Raw genomic sequence first — 15,455 nt, 5'->3', positions numbered from 1 at the left:
TGATACATGCTACTCTCTCGGGTCTAGACCATGCGATAGTGTCAAGCCCGCCAGCCATGATAGCGTCATCCCGCAGTGCTCTACCAATCTTGACCCCACCACTACCGCTGCTGACATGGATGCACTCGGTTTTCCACTTCCGTCGGGATGTGGCAGGGAGACCATGTTTGCCGTGAGAGGTTGCTGATAAGATATAGCTATGCATTGTCTATCCCTTGTCGCCCGGGTTGCAAGTTAGTGTCCTGCACCGGATGAGCAAGCTCGCTGGTGACCTCATTGTTAATTAATTCATGCTCTGCTCCCGTGACACCCATCGGATTCTACTAGCAGTCTCGTGTTTTCTCGAAACATGCCGATCTATCCGTCTATGCAAACTACACGTCAAGGAAGTAGATGATGGAATTTGGCATTCGTGGATGCATCAACAGGTTAACGGTCGAGATTGAAGTCAGCTGAATAAGTAGTATACAAAAGGGGGTATAATGTTGAAATGTTAATACAAAGAAGGATGGACGACCGCGATAGGCAGATCTGCAGCCTAACAACAACTCATGCGCTTCCATATGCTCGCCTTTGCAGGCTTGGATGGCTTGTTCTGCCCCGATCCCGATGCCTCTGGTTGAAGATGGCCCTTCTCGCCTGGATCCTGACGTGCACGTTTACCTCCAAAGAGCCCACGAAGACCACTCTGTCGTTTCTGTGTGCGCTTCTGCGATTCTCCCTTGCCTTCCTTGCTAACAACCGTGTCAGCAGGGGTTTTTGCAGCCGTCGAAGGCTCGCCCCTTTGAGCGGTTTGACTGGTCGGAGGACCCTTCTGGTAGTGTAGTCGACGGGCCTCGACGACCCGACGGACAAGGACTGCGAGAGTGTCAGCTTCTGGCAAGCGTATATACCTGGCTCGATTGTGGTGAGAGGCTTACGGGCAAAGGTTTCCTCGATGTTGACCATCTCCCTGGCGCTGGTCTCCATGAAACCGCAACCGTGTTTTCGGGCATACTCCAGGCCTTCCCGGGAACTAATGACTCTGTTGTCTTTGAGATCGCACTTGTTCCCCGCGACGATCTTGACCGGGGGTGGCATGCCCACATCGAGGCCCTCTGCACTGGCCCCCAACTCCTTGCGCAACCGATCATTGTCCTCAAGGCGTTGTTCGGTTTCGATCTCAATCATGTCCATGAAGTAGTCCAAAGCGCCTAAGCTCGATTTGTTGGTGATGTCGTACACCAGAAGAAAGGCGTCGGATCTCAGGTTGGAAGCCGCCCATAAGCCGCGATACTCTTCCTGGCCGGCCGTGTCGGTGATGGATAGGAAGTATGGCACGCCATCGACCACGCGCGTAACCGAGTATGAATCCTCTGCACGGTTCAGCCAGATCGCCCGATGTCAGTAATTGTGAAACTCGATATCGCTCAGAGCAAGACCAGCAAGGAGGGTATACCGATTGTAGGGTCGTATCTATCCCGTTGTTCTGGATTAGCATGACGGACGCTTCTCGTCGACGTTTGATGATCGGATTCTAGCTGTAAGACTTACTCATGAATCCACTGACTCCGCACCAGGCGCAAGGTGATGGATGATTTTCCTAGCGGCCATCAGCGATAAGGTTCTTTCCCCCTTGTAGCCCCGCAGTCCCTGCGCCAGGATGACGAAAAGAACCATGGGGGGGTTCAATAGATGGGGTTGCACAGCATACCGCATCCACCATCGCCGCAGATGGTGATAGAGATCTTGTCGGTGGCGTCGGCCATGGTGAGGGAGTGCGGGTCGATAGATAGGTGTCGGGGATGCGCACGCGACGGCGGGTCCAGTAGTAACAAACAGAGAGAGACAAGGGTCAATGGTTGTGTAACGAGCGAATTTTGACCCTGAAGCTTGTCGGCTAACCGGATTCTCCTACCACCAACAGGTGGGTGTCGAAGTGTATCCCTTCGCAAGAAATGGTTTTTGAGTCCCGTCAAGTAGATGGAGATGCGACTGGACCCGAGAGGGGCATTACAGGGGGCAGTGTGAGGCGAGCTGTGTTGGTGTGGCCTGGCGGAACGGACAAGACACCGAGGTAGTTTGGGGATGAAAGTGAAAGAACCAGGGTATAAGAATGTGGACGAAGTTTATCTGGCAGAAGTTGCGACTCGAGTTTTTCAGGCACTGACTCGGAGTAAGGGGGAAAGAGAAGAATGGGAGAAAGGATTCCCAACGTGGGCAAATCTCAGACGCCGACGGAGCGAAGCGCCGCCCCTTTGGGGGTCCATTTCGGTGATTGCGGATGGCCGATCACTGGGTGGTGATGTTGATGATGATAAATGATCGATTGATAAGAGAGAGAGAGAGTAGGATAGATAAAGATATCTAGTGTGGATCAGGAGAATACAATTGATCGGGGGGGAATTAATCGTTGATGTCAAAAAAAAAACATTCAAGTGGATTTGACAGTACCATGGAGAAAATGATGAAGAGAGGGGGTCACCAGTACCCCGACATGCTGCAGACGCGGGCTGGAGCGTGCGGTACCTGGTACCTGTTCTAGACACATATTAAGTTAGGAAATAAATATGGGGAGTATGTTAGTGATTAAGTAGTAGTGGTATTATCAAATGCTTTATTTATAACTTTTGACAAACAAAGATCAATTCCTAATTACTTTCTTTCTACACTACTCCGTAGATACTTTTGTTTGCACAAATATCCACCACCAGAATCTCCCCCCGAAGACTGACTGGTCCATCTGATGCCTCCATTGTTCTTTTTTATCAATTCCCTTCCTCTCAACTCTTTTAATTAACATCCTTTCGATCCATCACACCGACCAGCTTGACACATCATCCCGGAATCTTCTGGCCTCCCGGGGTCAATTGGCCCGCCCCGCCACTCGCCCGGCTGGTTTGTCCCTGCGATCCAATCGTTCATCTCTCTTCTCTTTCTTCCTTTCCACTTGGTGTGGATAGTAAGTAGTACTACTTTAGTACTTTAGTCCTGCTCCTAACCACAAGTACTTACTGCTGCTACTACTACTGCACTGCGGCGAATACAATGAATGCCCCCATGTCTCGCAACTGACATCCACCACCATTCTCTAACTATTTCCATTTCCTCGATTAATTCTCCGATTCCTGGGACACAGGAAAAAGCAGTACTTCCTTATATATTGAGGGAACCGCCATATTATTGATTGATTTGGTGATAATTAAAGTCCCGGCCGACCAGTGAATTGCTAGTCGTTTCCACTCTTTTTCGTCCGTCTCTTTTCAGCTGCTCACGCTTCATTGCTTTCCTTCCCCTCTTTTATTTTATTTTTTCTTTTCTCCCTATCTCAGCGTTGGATTCATTCAGTTCTGTCCACGTCTGTCCACTTTATCTTTCATCGATCTCCGCTGCTTTTCCCTGAATTATTATTATTATTATTTTCCTACTGTTCCGATAGGCAGGGAACTGAGGGAGAATCTGATTCGGACTACTTACTACTACTACTACTACTACTACTACTACTCTTCCTCCCACCCCCTGGTGTTTGTGTGACTGTCTAAGGTTTAGTTGTTATTCCCGAACTTGCTTCACATCAGCAGCCCATCTCGATGCGTCTTCCTCATTGGTCTCTTGCCGCTTCTCGATTCGATCGGACGTGAAGCTGTTCCAGGATTGTTTGTTGCGGGCCATGGAAGGCTTCGACGATGCCTTCTATCAGGCACACTATTCCATCCCGGATCCCCAACTGGGCCCCGCCGCATCCTCTTCTTACTCCAATGCTGCCCCCCATCCGGCTTCTTTGATGTCTTACAATTCCACTCCCGGCCATTTCCCTCCCGGTTCCTTTGCCTATCCCGCCCAGCCCTCCGATCTGCTGGCTGCTGGCCTGCCCGCGGCTTTTGCATCGCATCCCGATAACTCTTTCTTTCAATCTCCGGTTCCTCATGCTCATCATCATGCTCATGCTTCTTCCCACACGCCCAGTTTCCCGGGGCATGTTCCCCACGCCATGCATCCCTACCATCCCCTGTCGGCCGCCGCGCAGTCCATGCCAATGAGCTTGGACCAAGGAACTACCTTTCCTTACGATCCGGCCGTCTTTGGCGCTTCCATTGGACCGCTAGATCCCAGTCTAGAGCAGCATTCAGCGCCGCAGCAGCAGCATCCTCACTTACCTTCCCAGACCGTCCATCTGGATCCTGGCGCAGCGTACGCGGTCGCTCAGATCCAGGAGTCCGCGACAAATACCTACTGGAATCAACAGACGACTCAAGATGTCACCGCCCAGGCACAGGCTGCAGGCCCGGTCCGGGGATCAGCGGGGGACTTCTCCCGCGCAAGAGGGCCGTCCCAGGATCATCATCAACCGCTACCTCAAAGTCAGCCCTCGGACTTTCAGTCCTATACCCAACCGGCCAATCCAGCCGTTCCTCATCGCTTCATCCAGCCGAAGAGGTCATCCCCAGTGAAGGGTGGGTTCTCCTCCAATCCAAGTCGAACCTGACCGGAAAAGCTGATGCGGGTCTTCACATCCTTAAAGCCTCTTTTCCACCCGAAGCCAAAGTGGAAGCTGGAAGCGACTCTCCATATGCTAGTATCTACTCGTCAAGTGGCTTCGATATCATGGGGGTTTTGGTAGGTTGAATCTGGTCGACAGCTTCCGCAGTAGCGTTCGCGTCTGGAAGACAATGCATGTGACTGACCTCTCCACTAGGCCCAAGTGGTGTCCCGACCGAACCCTAAGATCAATATCGGGGCAGTTGACTTGTCGTGCGCATTTGTCCTCTGTGATATCACGTTGGAGGACCATCCAATCGTCTACGTCTCGGAGGCATTCGAGCGGCTCACAGGCTACACCAACCAGGAGATTGTCGGGCAGAACTGTCGGTTCCTCCAAGGGCCGGACGGGGTCGTTCAGCGGGGCATGCAGCGCAAGTTCGTCGACGAGAACACGGCCTATCGCCTGCGCTCGACGATAGAGGAGCGGACGGAGATCCAGGCAAGCATCATCAACTACCGCAAGGGCGGCCAGCCCTTTGTGAATCTCATCACGATGCTTCCGATCCGATGGGGCGGCAGCGACTACCGGTTCTACGTTGGGTTTCAGGTGGATCTGGTCGAGACGCCCGATGCAGTGACGCGACGCAATCCGAGTATGTCCTGTATGCGTGTGTTTTGGCGCCGCTAAGCTAATCGTACTGTTTGCAGATGGAACCTACATGATCAACTACCAGCGCAGTCAGTTACCGAGCTATGTGGTCCCGCCTGAAGTTTACCGCTCCAACCCAGATCTAGCGACTTTCTTTACCCCTGATCAGGTGTCTACAGTGTTGGAGAGCTTGCGCGGCACCGGCCCGTCGTACCGGCATTACCTGGACCGAGTGCTGGTGGAGAACATGGACGACATCATCCACGTTCTATCCTTTGAGGGGGAGTTTCTCTATCTGTCACCCTCGTGCCGGAAGGTGCTGGAGTATGAGCCAGCGGAATTGGTCGGAAAGGGCCTATCAGCAGTGTGCCACCCCAGCGATATTGGTTCGGTCATTCGCGATCTCCGAGCGCGCATCACCACCGAGCCGGTCAGCGTGGTGTATCGCATCCGGAAGAAGTACAGCGGGTATATCTGGTTTGAGAGCCATGGGTCATGGCATATTACCGATCGGGGGCGACAGTTCATGGTGCTTGGAGGGCGAGCGCGTGCGGTGTACAATCTTGACCAGGTTGCTACGATTGGCCGGGGCGGGTTGGCGGAGAATGACATTTGGGCCAAGCTTTCGATGTCTGGGATTGTCCTTTTCATCTCTTCAAAAGCTCGGCCGGTTCTAGGTCGTGTGGCGGACGATGTCATTGGAAAGAGCATTCAAGATCTCACGGGAGCAGATACCCGGGCCCAGGTCATGGAGGCGCTGGACACGGCACGTTCGGGACAACAGGTCTCATTTCTCCACAAGGTCCGCCACAAGAAGGGGCATATGCTGCCCGTGCAGACGACGTTAATACCGGGAGACAGCAAAGAAGGGGAGCGACCTTCTTTCCTGGTCGCTCAGTTACGTTTCCACCGGCCTCTGCCGAACGGCAGCCCGGACGACACAAGCTCCAGCGCCACGGACACAGGGGGAGACGCTGTTGGACAGACAGGGTCAAGCAGCCGGTTACCCTCCGGTAATCAGGAATTGATCCCACTACGCGAGCGCAGCCTCTTCTCCGAGCTAGCACCGACCAGGGGGTCCAGTTGGCAATTCGAGCTACGAGAACTGGAAAAGCAGAACCGCACATTATCGGACGAGGTACAACGACTCCTCACACGACGGAAAAAGCGCAAGCGCAAACAGAGCACAATCATAGTGGAGAAGAGCTGCGCGATGTGTCGAACGAAGAGCACGCCAGAATGGCGACGCGGACCCAGCGGCAATCGCGACCTCTGCAACAGTTGTGGCTTACGATGGGCAAAGCAGGTCCGCAATGCTGCACAGGGACAGACTACGGCAGCCCGAGGGAAACGGGCGTGATGATACCTATGTTATATTACCCCTTTTTTCATTCTATCTCTTTGGGTGGCTTTCTACGTTTTAGTGTGTGGCTGTCTGACTTGAAATGTGATTTGAGTATGTTGAGCATTTTCTCTATATATGATGCAATGATACCTTGTGGGACTTGCTGGATTTGGGGGGGGAGGGATGAGAATGGCGTGACGAGTCACGATCAACCGATGGGTGGATGGATGGCCTCGGGGAGGAATCTGTGGACTTAATCGGAGGTGACCTGTACAGTGTATATTAGCTCTTTTATATGCTATGCATATTATCTAGGATATCAGTAAGTACTGACCGGGGTTTATCGGTGATATGCCGGCAAGCCCTGTTAGCCCTGTGGCAAAGATGACGAGTCAAAAATGATCGATACTGTCTTGATTGACTAATATACATACATATATGCAAGCAGATATATCCACATCCACCAACCCCATCTATCCATATGATACACATAGCAGTGAGCAGTATACAGAGTAGTAGTAGTAGGTAGTATACAGTGTATACTCGTACTAATTCCCAGCAATCCACCTCTCCAACCACCTCCTCTCCTCCCTCTCGGCCTCCCAACCCTCCCTCACTCCCCCAACACCAACCCCCACCCCTCCCCTCTCCTCCACCGCAATGCGCACCTCCTCCGCCTCCATACCAGCCACGCCCCCACCCCTCCGAATCAACTCATCATCACAGGCCAAATACTCCGCATACCGTCTCAACCTCCCCCGATACACCACCCCGACCAACCACCCGGGTCTCTCATACGACCTCGCCAACCCCAACACCGCACAAGCCCGCATCACCTCCCCCGGCCCCGCGTCCTCAATCCAACTCCTATCCACCATCCGCTTCAACACCCCCATCTCCTCCACAGACCCAACCTCCGGCGGCGTCACCGACCCCGTCCCAACAACCAACGCCTCCCGCTTCGCCCGCGCCCTCTTCTCCCTCTCTTTCTCCAGCTGTCGCGGAATCCGACACGTCAGGGGCGTGATAGCATTCCCCAGAGCAAGCACAGCCAGGGGCGTGAGTTCTCCGCAGATAATCAGGATGAGCGAGAAGGGGATCATGCGGCGGATGTCGTGCGCGGAGCGGCGGAGGAGTTGAAAGTGTGAGCGGTGGAGGTCGTTCGTTTGTAAGGTCTTGTAGAATGGAGTACTGGTGGCATTCTGGGTAGCTGGTGGTGGTATCGAGCTCGGGATATAGGGTGATAGATTCAAGGTCCGTCGGAGGGGGGTCGCGGCGCGGTAGTTGTGGTAGACGTTTTTCAGGCCCGTTTTGTAGAAGGTGAGGTATGCGCGGCCGATGGTGATGTAGCGTTTTAGTTTGGAGGATGGGGGGAGAGAGGTGTTTGGGGAGGGGGTGGGTGGGAGGGCGAGTGTGGCGGGTCGGGTGCTCGGGGGTGGGTTTAGGGTGGTGAGGATTGTTGTGGAGGTTGATGTTGATGGTGTAGTTGGGGTGGTGGTGGTGGGTTGTGCGGCGGATGGAGGGCGTGTGTGGGATTTGGTGTTGGTGTTGGATTTGGAGTGTGAGGCGTAGGAGCGTGTTGAGAGGAGGGTGTAGTTGTGGTGGATGAGGCGAGATGCGATGGTCGTGGTGAGTTGGGGATGCGGGCAATTGAGGAGAGCCCGTGGGGGGTGCAGCGCGGATGGCATTGCGCTGTTAAATTTGATTGGATTTAATGGTCCAATTGATGGGTGGTATTTTGTGTAGAGTAGAGAGAGTGTATGGTGTCAAGAGGAAGAATTGGAGATGAAATGAAGATCCGACGAGATTCCGGGGAGATCTTGGTGTGAGTGCCTCAGGCAGAAATGAACTGCCTCGGCTCCCCGCGGGGACCGATGTTAGTATATCTTGCTAGTTTTATATAATCGAGCTGAATGGATAAATGTCCTATGAAATGTGAAATTGACAGTAGAGTGGTATCTACTGTCATTGTTGGTAAGTAGTAGATGTTGTGTCAAGTCCGATGCCGGACAGTGACTTCTCAGAGTGATCACTAGCAACACTGGGAGTTCAACAATTATGTAACTTTATATATTATCATGTAATCTAGTAGTAGTATAAATGTAACTAGCCCAATATTATACTACATATACAATCAAGATAGTGACTCACAATCACAGTTCAGTTGACAATTACAATACTACTAAGTAGTCCATGACTCACCACCTCACTAGCAAGCAATGCTAGTACCCTAACTAGTAGTCTAGATTACTACTATATAATAACATACTACTCCCACACGATCTTCACCACCACCACAACTCTTTTATAAATCACAACAACAACAATGTCCCAACTAATATTCACCCACCCCACCGCCCTCCTCCTAATCGACAACCAAAACGGCTTCACCCACCCAACCCACTGGGGCCCAGCCCGCTCTAATCCCAACTACGAAGCCAACATCCAATCCCTCCTCACCACCTTTCGCAACACCCTCACCACCCCATCATCTCCACCATCACCTCAAAAAAGACAACATCACCACGAAATAATCCACATCTTCCACTCCTCCACAACGTCCACTTCCCCCCTACACCCAACCTACACCACTCCCACAGGAGAGCCAGGCATCGACCCCCTCCCGATCTGCAACCCACTTCCCACCGAGAAACAGATCTGGAAACATGTCAATTCCTCATTCATTGGCACCGAACTGGAAGGATATCTCCGCGAGAAGGGGATACGGCAGTTGATTGTGGCCGGGTTGACGACAGATCATTGTGTGTCGACGACGGTGCGGATGGCGGCGAATTTGGGGGTGGTGGATAGGGTTAAATCATCAGAGAAGGAGGGAGGGGAGGAGGAGGTGGTGGTGGGTAAAGGACGGATTATTCTTGTTAGTGATGCCACTGCTACATTTGCCAAGGGGGGATGGGATGCCGAGACGGTGCATCAGGTGTCGGTTGCGAGTTTGGATGGGGAGTTTGCGGAGGTGAGAGGGGTGAGGGAGGTGGTGAGAGCGTTGGAGGAGTATTCTGCTTCGAGATAGTAGTAGTAGAGTAGATCTTATTATATATATAGAGGGTGTGGATTATGATTTTATCATAAGCCACTGATTAATTGACAGCTTACATTACAGGGTCACATCCACCGCAACCATACCCTCTGAAATGAATCCCGTCACGAACAATCTCGCCTTCTTCTGCTGCTGCTGCTGCTGCTCATCTGGCAACGGAACCAGCACCGCCGCGCTGGCACTCCGGATGCGTGATCCATCATCCTCGAAAAGCAGCCGGGTCTCCCATTCCGCGGGCGAAGTACCAGCCTTGCGCCGCGTATACCACACCATCGCGCCGTCCTTGCCTTTAGGATCAGTGCGCGTCTTGTCCAGGTCCACGCCGCGAAGTAGTCCAGCCTGGACATATCCGCTGGCATCGTCTGTGGCCGTTGCGTACGGGTCCTGGTAGTAAGTGGGATTGTCAATGGTGCTGTCAAAGGCGAACTCATCCACAACCGACAGCGTGTGGTCATCCTGCGGCCGCATACGCCACATGTAGCCGCCCCCGGCGCTGGTGAGAAGCACTTCCTCGCGCGACGAGCCATGTCCGAGACCGTTGGGGTTCCAGATGTGCTCGAAGGCCACGCTTGCCTTGCGTTCCGTGTCAGCCGGGACCGCGGCGAGACTGTCGACTTGGACGTGGATGACAGTGGACCATTTGGCGGCGGGGAGGATGTTCTCGACCGTGCGGAGAGCCCCGTCGCGGTAGCGGTGGTCGTTCGTGACGTAAAATGAATAAGGACTTTCGGCGTAGATGTCGTTGGGGGTGGCTACGAGCGGATGACGGATTGAGCGGACATGCCGGACGGTGCCGGAGTGCAGGACATGGTGGAAGAGCTCGACCTGCGAGCGGGCCTTGGGGATGTCCTTGAGGCCGGGGTGATAGTCCGGGTTGGCTAGGTGGTTCACGGCGAAGATGTAGACGGCGTCTGCGCGCTCCGGATCCTCAGTAACGTCGATGCCGTGGGTGATGAAGGGGCCGGAAAAGTTCTCGAATGTGAGACGGGTCGATTTCAGTGTCTGTCAAGCTGGATGAGTTTCTGGTAGCTGAATAGGAGTTGCACAGGGACACCTACCTGGGGGTCAATCACATGAATAGACCCCGTCGTGTCTGCAGGGCCTTCAAAGTTGACCAAGGGTGGAAACCAGCGGAACCGGGACACAATCGAGTCCTCGCAGGCCGTAAAGAGCTGACCAGACGGATGGTGGTAATGCAGGTCCTCGCATTGGATGGTATCAGCAATTGGGTGGACAGGGTTACTCTGGGAGCTGCTTGTCTCGCTGGCTGAGCGGAATGCCCCCAGCACTTTAAGCTGGCGGGTCACTGGTCCATACAGCGAGGCGAACAGGACGGCGATAATCGCCAGGTTGATGTAGTTTTTCATCGTGATCAGCCTGTTGATGATTTGACATGTAGTGGGGGGGAGAAAAAGCAAAAAAGGACGAGGAAAAAGTAAACAAGGGAGGGGGGGAAAGTAGGGAGGAGAATGGAAAAAACTAAAGCGGGGGGCCGAGGTTGGATGAACCAACCGAGTAGATACTCTGTAGCATCATCCTCACCATCACATATTGGAAAATGCGGGGATTGACTTTAAACGAACCTGTCATTGGCGAACCAGCAGCTGGCCATCCTCCACTGTGGACCGACCAGCCAGTCCAGCAGAGACGCCAGTGAAGATCGTCGCGGTATTCATCCATGGGTCAGGGTCGGAGTTACGGTCCAAGCTCCTAGTACGAGGTGGAAGGAAGTGAGTGAAGTGAAGTAGAGAAATGAGTGCATACATTCAAGCCTAATGCCGAGCTTACAGCCAATTCATCCTTCCCAGGGTTTTCCTTCGCCCACACGCAAATCAAGCTAATTTAGCAAGTATTAAGAAACACACGCAGATTATTTCATCCTGTCCGATTGAAAAAAGAACTCCTTTGTTTCCCCGTCCAAGAAATCCGTAACTCATGGCCGCCGTCTTCGCTTAGCGCTGAGACTTGGCCTCCAGATATTCCTGGTCACTGGCGTCCAAGATGTCGTACTCCTCGTCCGTCAGCATACCCGCATCTGTCTCGTCCTCGCCCAGTGTCAGACTCTCCATGTCATCAAACACATCTTGCTCCGAAGCATTCGTCACCGACGGGGCGCTGGGGGCCGTCGTGGCCGCCTCGTGTGTGCTGGTCTCCGGAGACTCCTTGGCCAGCTTGGGGAAGATCATCTGGCTTCCTGCAGGCTCCGACTGGGCCTCCGGCTGAGGCTCGACGGTCTTCTCCATCTCCGGTTCCGGTGCACTCACAGCGGGCGGCGGAACATCATCGCGCACGCGCACGTCACACCACAGCCGGTGACCAAAAGGCATGCCGCTGGGCAGCTTCAGCCGCCAGTACGAGATGGCACTGCCCTGGCGGCTCGGGGTCCTGAGTGTCACGGTAAAGTCCGCACTGTGACCTGGCTCAAGCGGCTCCGAGAGCTTGTTGCTCTCCATGGCAGCCGAAATGGCATCCATGCTCAATGGGTGGCTGGTATTTACGTTGAACATCGAATCGCCTCCGACGAACCGCACATCCGTGCCGGCAGGCCAGCTCAATGGGCCGGGGTTGAAGAGGGTCCAGGTCTGCTCAAAGGCGGTGTTGGGCGGCAGCGTGGTGTCATCCGGCACAGTGTCCCGGATGAAGAAGGCTTGATAGCCCGAGGCCGGGTCAGCTGATGTCGGCTGTTCGACCTGGGGTGGCTGCTGTGCAACGGGAGTCGGCTGTTCCACCGGGGCAGGCTCTTGGATAGGCTCTGCTTCCGGCTTGGGTGTTTCCTGGACCGGCTCGACCGGGACGCTGGCTTGGGTGGAAGTGGATTTCTGGGCACGGTCGCCCAGGGCGCAAGTGGCTCCACGGTCTTCGTGGACAGTGCTAACAGAGACGTTGTGCACAGGTGTCTTCAGCATGACCATGGGGTGAGTGCGGTTGTGAGTGTTGGTCGGGTGCACCTCACACTTGGCGCAGAAGTCCGTGTCGTGACACACAGAGCACTTGTAGCGAGTGCCTGTGATGAAGCTAGGGCATGGCCTGTTCCTGCACAGAGGGCCGTCGCAGTAGATGCCGTAATGCACCTCATAGCTTTGCAGGGGCTCGGCGATTGCGTCATAAATCGGCGCAAACCGATGACCCGGGTGGTTTTGGGCTGCCTCCTGGTGACACTCCGAGCAGTAGTCCCAATCTGGGCAGGTCAGGCACTTGTGCCGGACGCCAATAATACGCTAAGGTAACGGTTAGCATTGAGGCAGTCAAATAGAATAGTTCACAACCAACCTTTTCACATCCGTCGCAGATAGCTGCGTGGTGGTGGTGACGTCCAGGTTTGCAACGAGATTGCACCAGACTCTTCAGGCAGAACTGACGATCATGAAGCAGCTTGAAGGTGTGGGCGGGGTGATGGCCGTGTGTGTCTCTGAGGAGACAAGTGATGCAAATGTCATAGTCATCGCAGTCAGCGCAGGAAACCATCTTGGTTTCATCGAGTTCTGTTGGAGTTAGTAAATAGTGACAACCTTCTGTCGAGGAAAAGGACATACCCTTCAGGCAATCATTGCAGATGCGTTCCTGAGTGCTCTCGGGAAGTTCGGGAGCAGCAACAGCAGGGACTGGAGTAGTCTCAGACACCAGCTCTGGCACAGACTCTTCGAAGGTCTCTTCTTCTTCCTCTTCTGGTTCAGGCTCCTCACGAGCCTTGCGGGGCTGAACCGTTTCCGTGGTGCTGTTGGTGACCTGGCCGTCCTTGACAAGACGTTTAATCAACCAGTGTTCGTCATCCAGACAAGCCACACCGGCCTCGACACACTGGAGACACAAGTCGTAGTCGCCGTCGTCACAGATGCTGCAATGATAGTGCTCGTTCGGAATGGAGCGGCCGCAGTGGTTGCAGTCAATGCAGAAGACCCCATTGGGCGATGCGTGCGACACCACTGGCATGTCCAAGCTGTCCTGACCCAAGACGAAGTCACGGAACTGAGGCTCAGTCGTCTCAGGGGCCGACCACTGGGCGGACCGAGACTCAGCAGGGATGGTGCCGTTGGCGACCTCGGGCAGAGCCGAGGCAGATAGGGACGCACTAGCAGGAACACTTTCAACTTGAGACTCAGGGAGAGGAGCACCCAAGACAGTCTCGAGGTAACTGTACCTTGACGCATTCTGTTGTTCGGGGAGGTCTGCAGCCAGCTGCGACTGGGAGGCGGGCTCCTCAGCCGTTGTGGCCTTGATCCGCAGCTTCAGTTTAGCCTTGGCAGCGCGATAGAGCTGCTTGTAGACAGCGGGGTTCTCGCTATCTAGCTGAATATAGCAGCCGGCGCTGTCGGAATAACGTTCAAAGATGACGTTAACATCTTCGGGAACGCCAAGGAGCTGGCGGAGCTGTTACAGATAAGAGACGTCAGCATGAATTGCGAAATCGTTGCGATATTGCCATCCCGTATTATTTTCATCTCCTTGCACAGAAATGATTTGCATGTAACGCGGAATAAAAAAGAAATATTTCATCACACATATGGAGCAAGGAGGTGAACACGTGAGCACACTCAGTTGCATTGAGGAAATAAATGATGGGGGGTGGCTACTATGATTTTTGATGGGGGGGCCCAAAGGACCCGTAGCTCCGATCGGAGCTTGAGTGGGGACGAACATACATTCTGGGGAAGCGTGCGAGCTCCGAGCTCTCGCAGAGGAAGCTTGAAGCGTCGAGTATTTTCATTGTAGAGCACTTTGACGGTGATGAGAGAACTGGGGCCCACGGGAGCCGTTGCGGGTGCAGGAGAAGCCATGGTGTCCAGAAGGATGATTGCTTCTTCCTGTTGCTCTGGCTTAAATTTCCCTCTGGCGTGATTTAAGCAGGGATTCCGAGAGATAAGCAAAAAAGGACGCTATTTCGGGAGCGGTAAGCTAGGCGATGGATGGTAGGAAGTACGTCAAGCCAGTGATAGATAACGGTGAGAGTGGTGTTTGTCCCCGTTGGAAGGTTAACGAGGAAACCCGAGTGGAAAGGATGGGGTGAGATGGGGTGTAGTTTTTAAACTAGTAGACTAAATAGAAGGAAGGGAGGGGGGAATGGTGGGATAATAATGTAGATGAGGGGGGGGGTGTGGGAGGATGGCAAGGTAAATGGTAAGAAGAAGGAATAAGTGAAAAGGGAAAAAAAAGAGGAGACGGAAGATCGGGAGAGGAGAATTATTGAGGATGGATGGATGATGAGGAGAGAGGGGGGGAAGAGATGAGGAGAGAGCGAACGAGTTCTACCCAGAGGTAATTAAAGAGGGAGAGAGAGAGAGGGAGAGAGAGGGAGAGGGAGAGGCTGCCTGGAGGTCAGCTGCTGCTTCACTGCTGCATCCGGCCGAGGCGGTGAAGGTCCGCGGCCATTGGCGGATGCTAACAGCTTTGGTAACTTGCTCCGGACTAGCAGTTAGTTCGTTAGCAGTAAAAGCAGTTCAAACTACCGGAGTACTTTTCATAGTTAGTTAACTGCGTTTAGTTACTTGCCCGGTACCTTGTCCGGCCCGTCGGTCGCGATGCTTCTTCCCCGTACTCTCATGTAGATGCAACTCTTAGTCTTAGTCCTCCTTCTCTTGCATCCTCGGTGGAGTCTTCCTGCTGCAGAATGAGGCATTGCTCTGTTGGCTACGTAGGTGCCTAAACCCTTCCCTTCCTTCCCATCCTTCCTTTTCCCTTCCCACCTCGTCACCAACCCTCCTAAAGCACAGGCGCCATGATTTCATCACGACATGGATGTTCCCCTCATGCCACCGACCAACAATCCTTTCCCCCACAGCCTCAGATGCTGCTTGCTGATCAGGGTGCTTACGCCTGGGCCGTTAATCCATCCATCCATTCACACCTTCCCTTCCCCCCAAGATTTACTTCTGCTATTTTTCCCTACGAGATGATCGGCTATTACGGCTTCTTTTCCAGGCCTCCCTACTTTTTTTGTAGCCCGA

General features: G+C 53.6%; 6 protein-coding genes across 6 annotated transcripts; 2 read left to right on the top strand and 4 right to left on the bottom strand.

Annotated features, from left to right (window-relative positions):
- Positions 1 to 538: 538 nt before the first annotated feature.
- On the bottom strand, positions 539 to 1,748 carry AKAW2_80932S (putative RAS small monomeric GTPase; the record flags this gene model as incomplete). Its single annotated transcript, XM_041682007.1, has 5 exons — positions 539 to 858; positions 921 to 1,355; positions 1,439 to 1,455; positions 1,534 to 1,582; positions 1,694 to 1,748. The coding sequence occupies 5 exons, from the start codon at positions 1,746 to 1,748 to the stop codon at positions 539 to 541; spliced, it is 876 nt and encodes a 291-aa protein (XP_041548893.1).
- A 1,901-nt stretch (positions 1,749 to 3,649) lies between these two features.
- On the top strand, positions 3,650 to 6,470 carry lreA (GATA transcription factor LreA; the record flags this gene model as incomplete). The annotated part of the gene is made up of 4 exons (XM_041682006.1): positions 3,650 to 4,433; positions 4,502 to 4,596; positions 4,676 to 5,114; positions 5,170 to 6,470. The coding sequence occupies 4 exons, from the start codon at positions 3,650 to 3,652 to the stop codon at positions 6,468 to 6,470; spliced, it is 2,619 nt and encodes an 872-aa protein (XP_041548892.1).
- Positions 6,471 to 7,003: 533 nt separating this feature from the next.
- AKAW2_80930S (uncharacterized protein) lies at positions 7,004 to 8,143 on the bottom strand (the record flags this gene model as incomplete). Its single annotated transcript, XM_041682005.1, has 1 exon — positions 7,004 to 8,143. The coding sequence occupies one exon, from the start codon at positions 8,141 to 8,143 to the stop codon at positions 7,004 to 7,006; it is 1,140 nt and encodes a 379-aa protein (XP_041548891.1).
- A 638-nt stretch (positions 8,144 to 8,781) lies between these two features.
- Positions 8,782 to 9,486, top strand: AKAW2_80929A (putative isochorismatase family hydrolase; the record flags this gene model as incomplete). Its single annotated transcript, XM_041682004.1, has 1 exon — positions 8,782 to 9,486. The coding sequence occupies one exon, from the start codon at positions 8,782 to 8,784 to the stop codon at positions 9,484 to 9,486; it is 705 nt and encodes a 234-aa protein (XP_041548890.1).
- Positions 9,487 to 9,570: 84 nt separating this feature from the next.
- AKAW2_80928S (serum paraoxonase/arylesterase family protein) lies at positions 9,571 to 10,880 on the bottom strand (the record flags this gene model as incomplete). The annotated part of the gene is made up of 2 exons (XM_041682003.1): positions 9,571 to 10,515; positions 10,572 to 10,880. The coding sequence occupies 2 exons, from the start codon at positions 10,878 to 10,880 to the stop codon at positions 9,571 to 9,573; spliced, it is 1,254 nt and encodes a 417-aa protein (XP_041548889.1).
- A 585-nt stretch (positions 10,881 to 11,465) lies between these two features.
- On the bottom strand, positions 11,466 to 14,288 carry AKAW2_80927S (ZZ type zinc finger domain protein; the record flags this gene model as incomplete). Its single annotated transcript, XM_041682002.1, has 3 exons — positions 11,466 to 12,731; positions 12,784 to 13,881; positions 14,154 to 14,288. The coding sequence occupies 3 exons, from the start codon at positions 14,286 to 14,288 to the stop codon at positions 11,466 to 11,468; spliced, it is 2,499 nt and encodes an 832-aa protein (XP_041548888.1).
- Positions 14,289 to 15,455: the final 1,167 nt, after the last annotated feature.

Source organism: Aspergillus luchuensis, chromosome 8 (genome assembly GCF_016861625.1).
Source record: "Aspergillus luchuensis IFO 4308 DNA, chromosome 8, nearly complete sequence".
Classification (NCBI taxonomy): Eukaryota; Fungi; Ascomycota; class Eurotiomycetes; order Eurotiales; family Aspergillaceae; genus Aspergillus; species Aspergillus luchuensis.
Note: the sequence above shows the minus strand (reverse complement) of the source record. Positions and strands in the feature narration are given on the sequence as shown.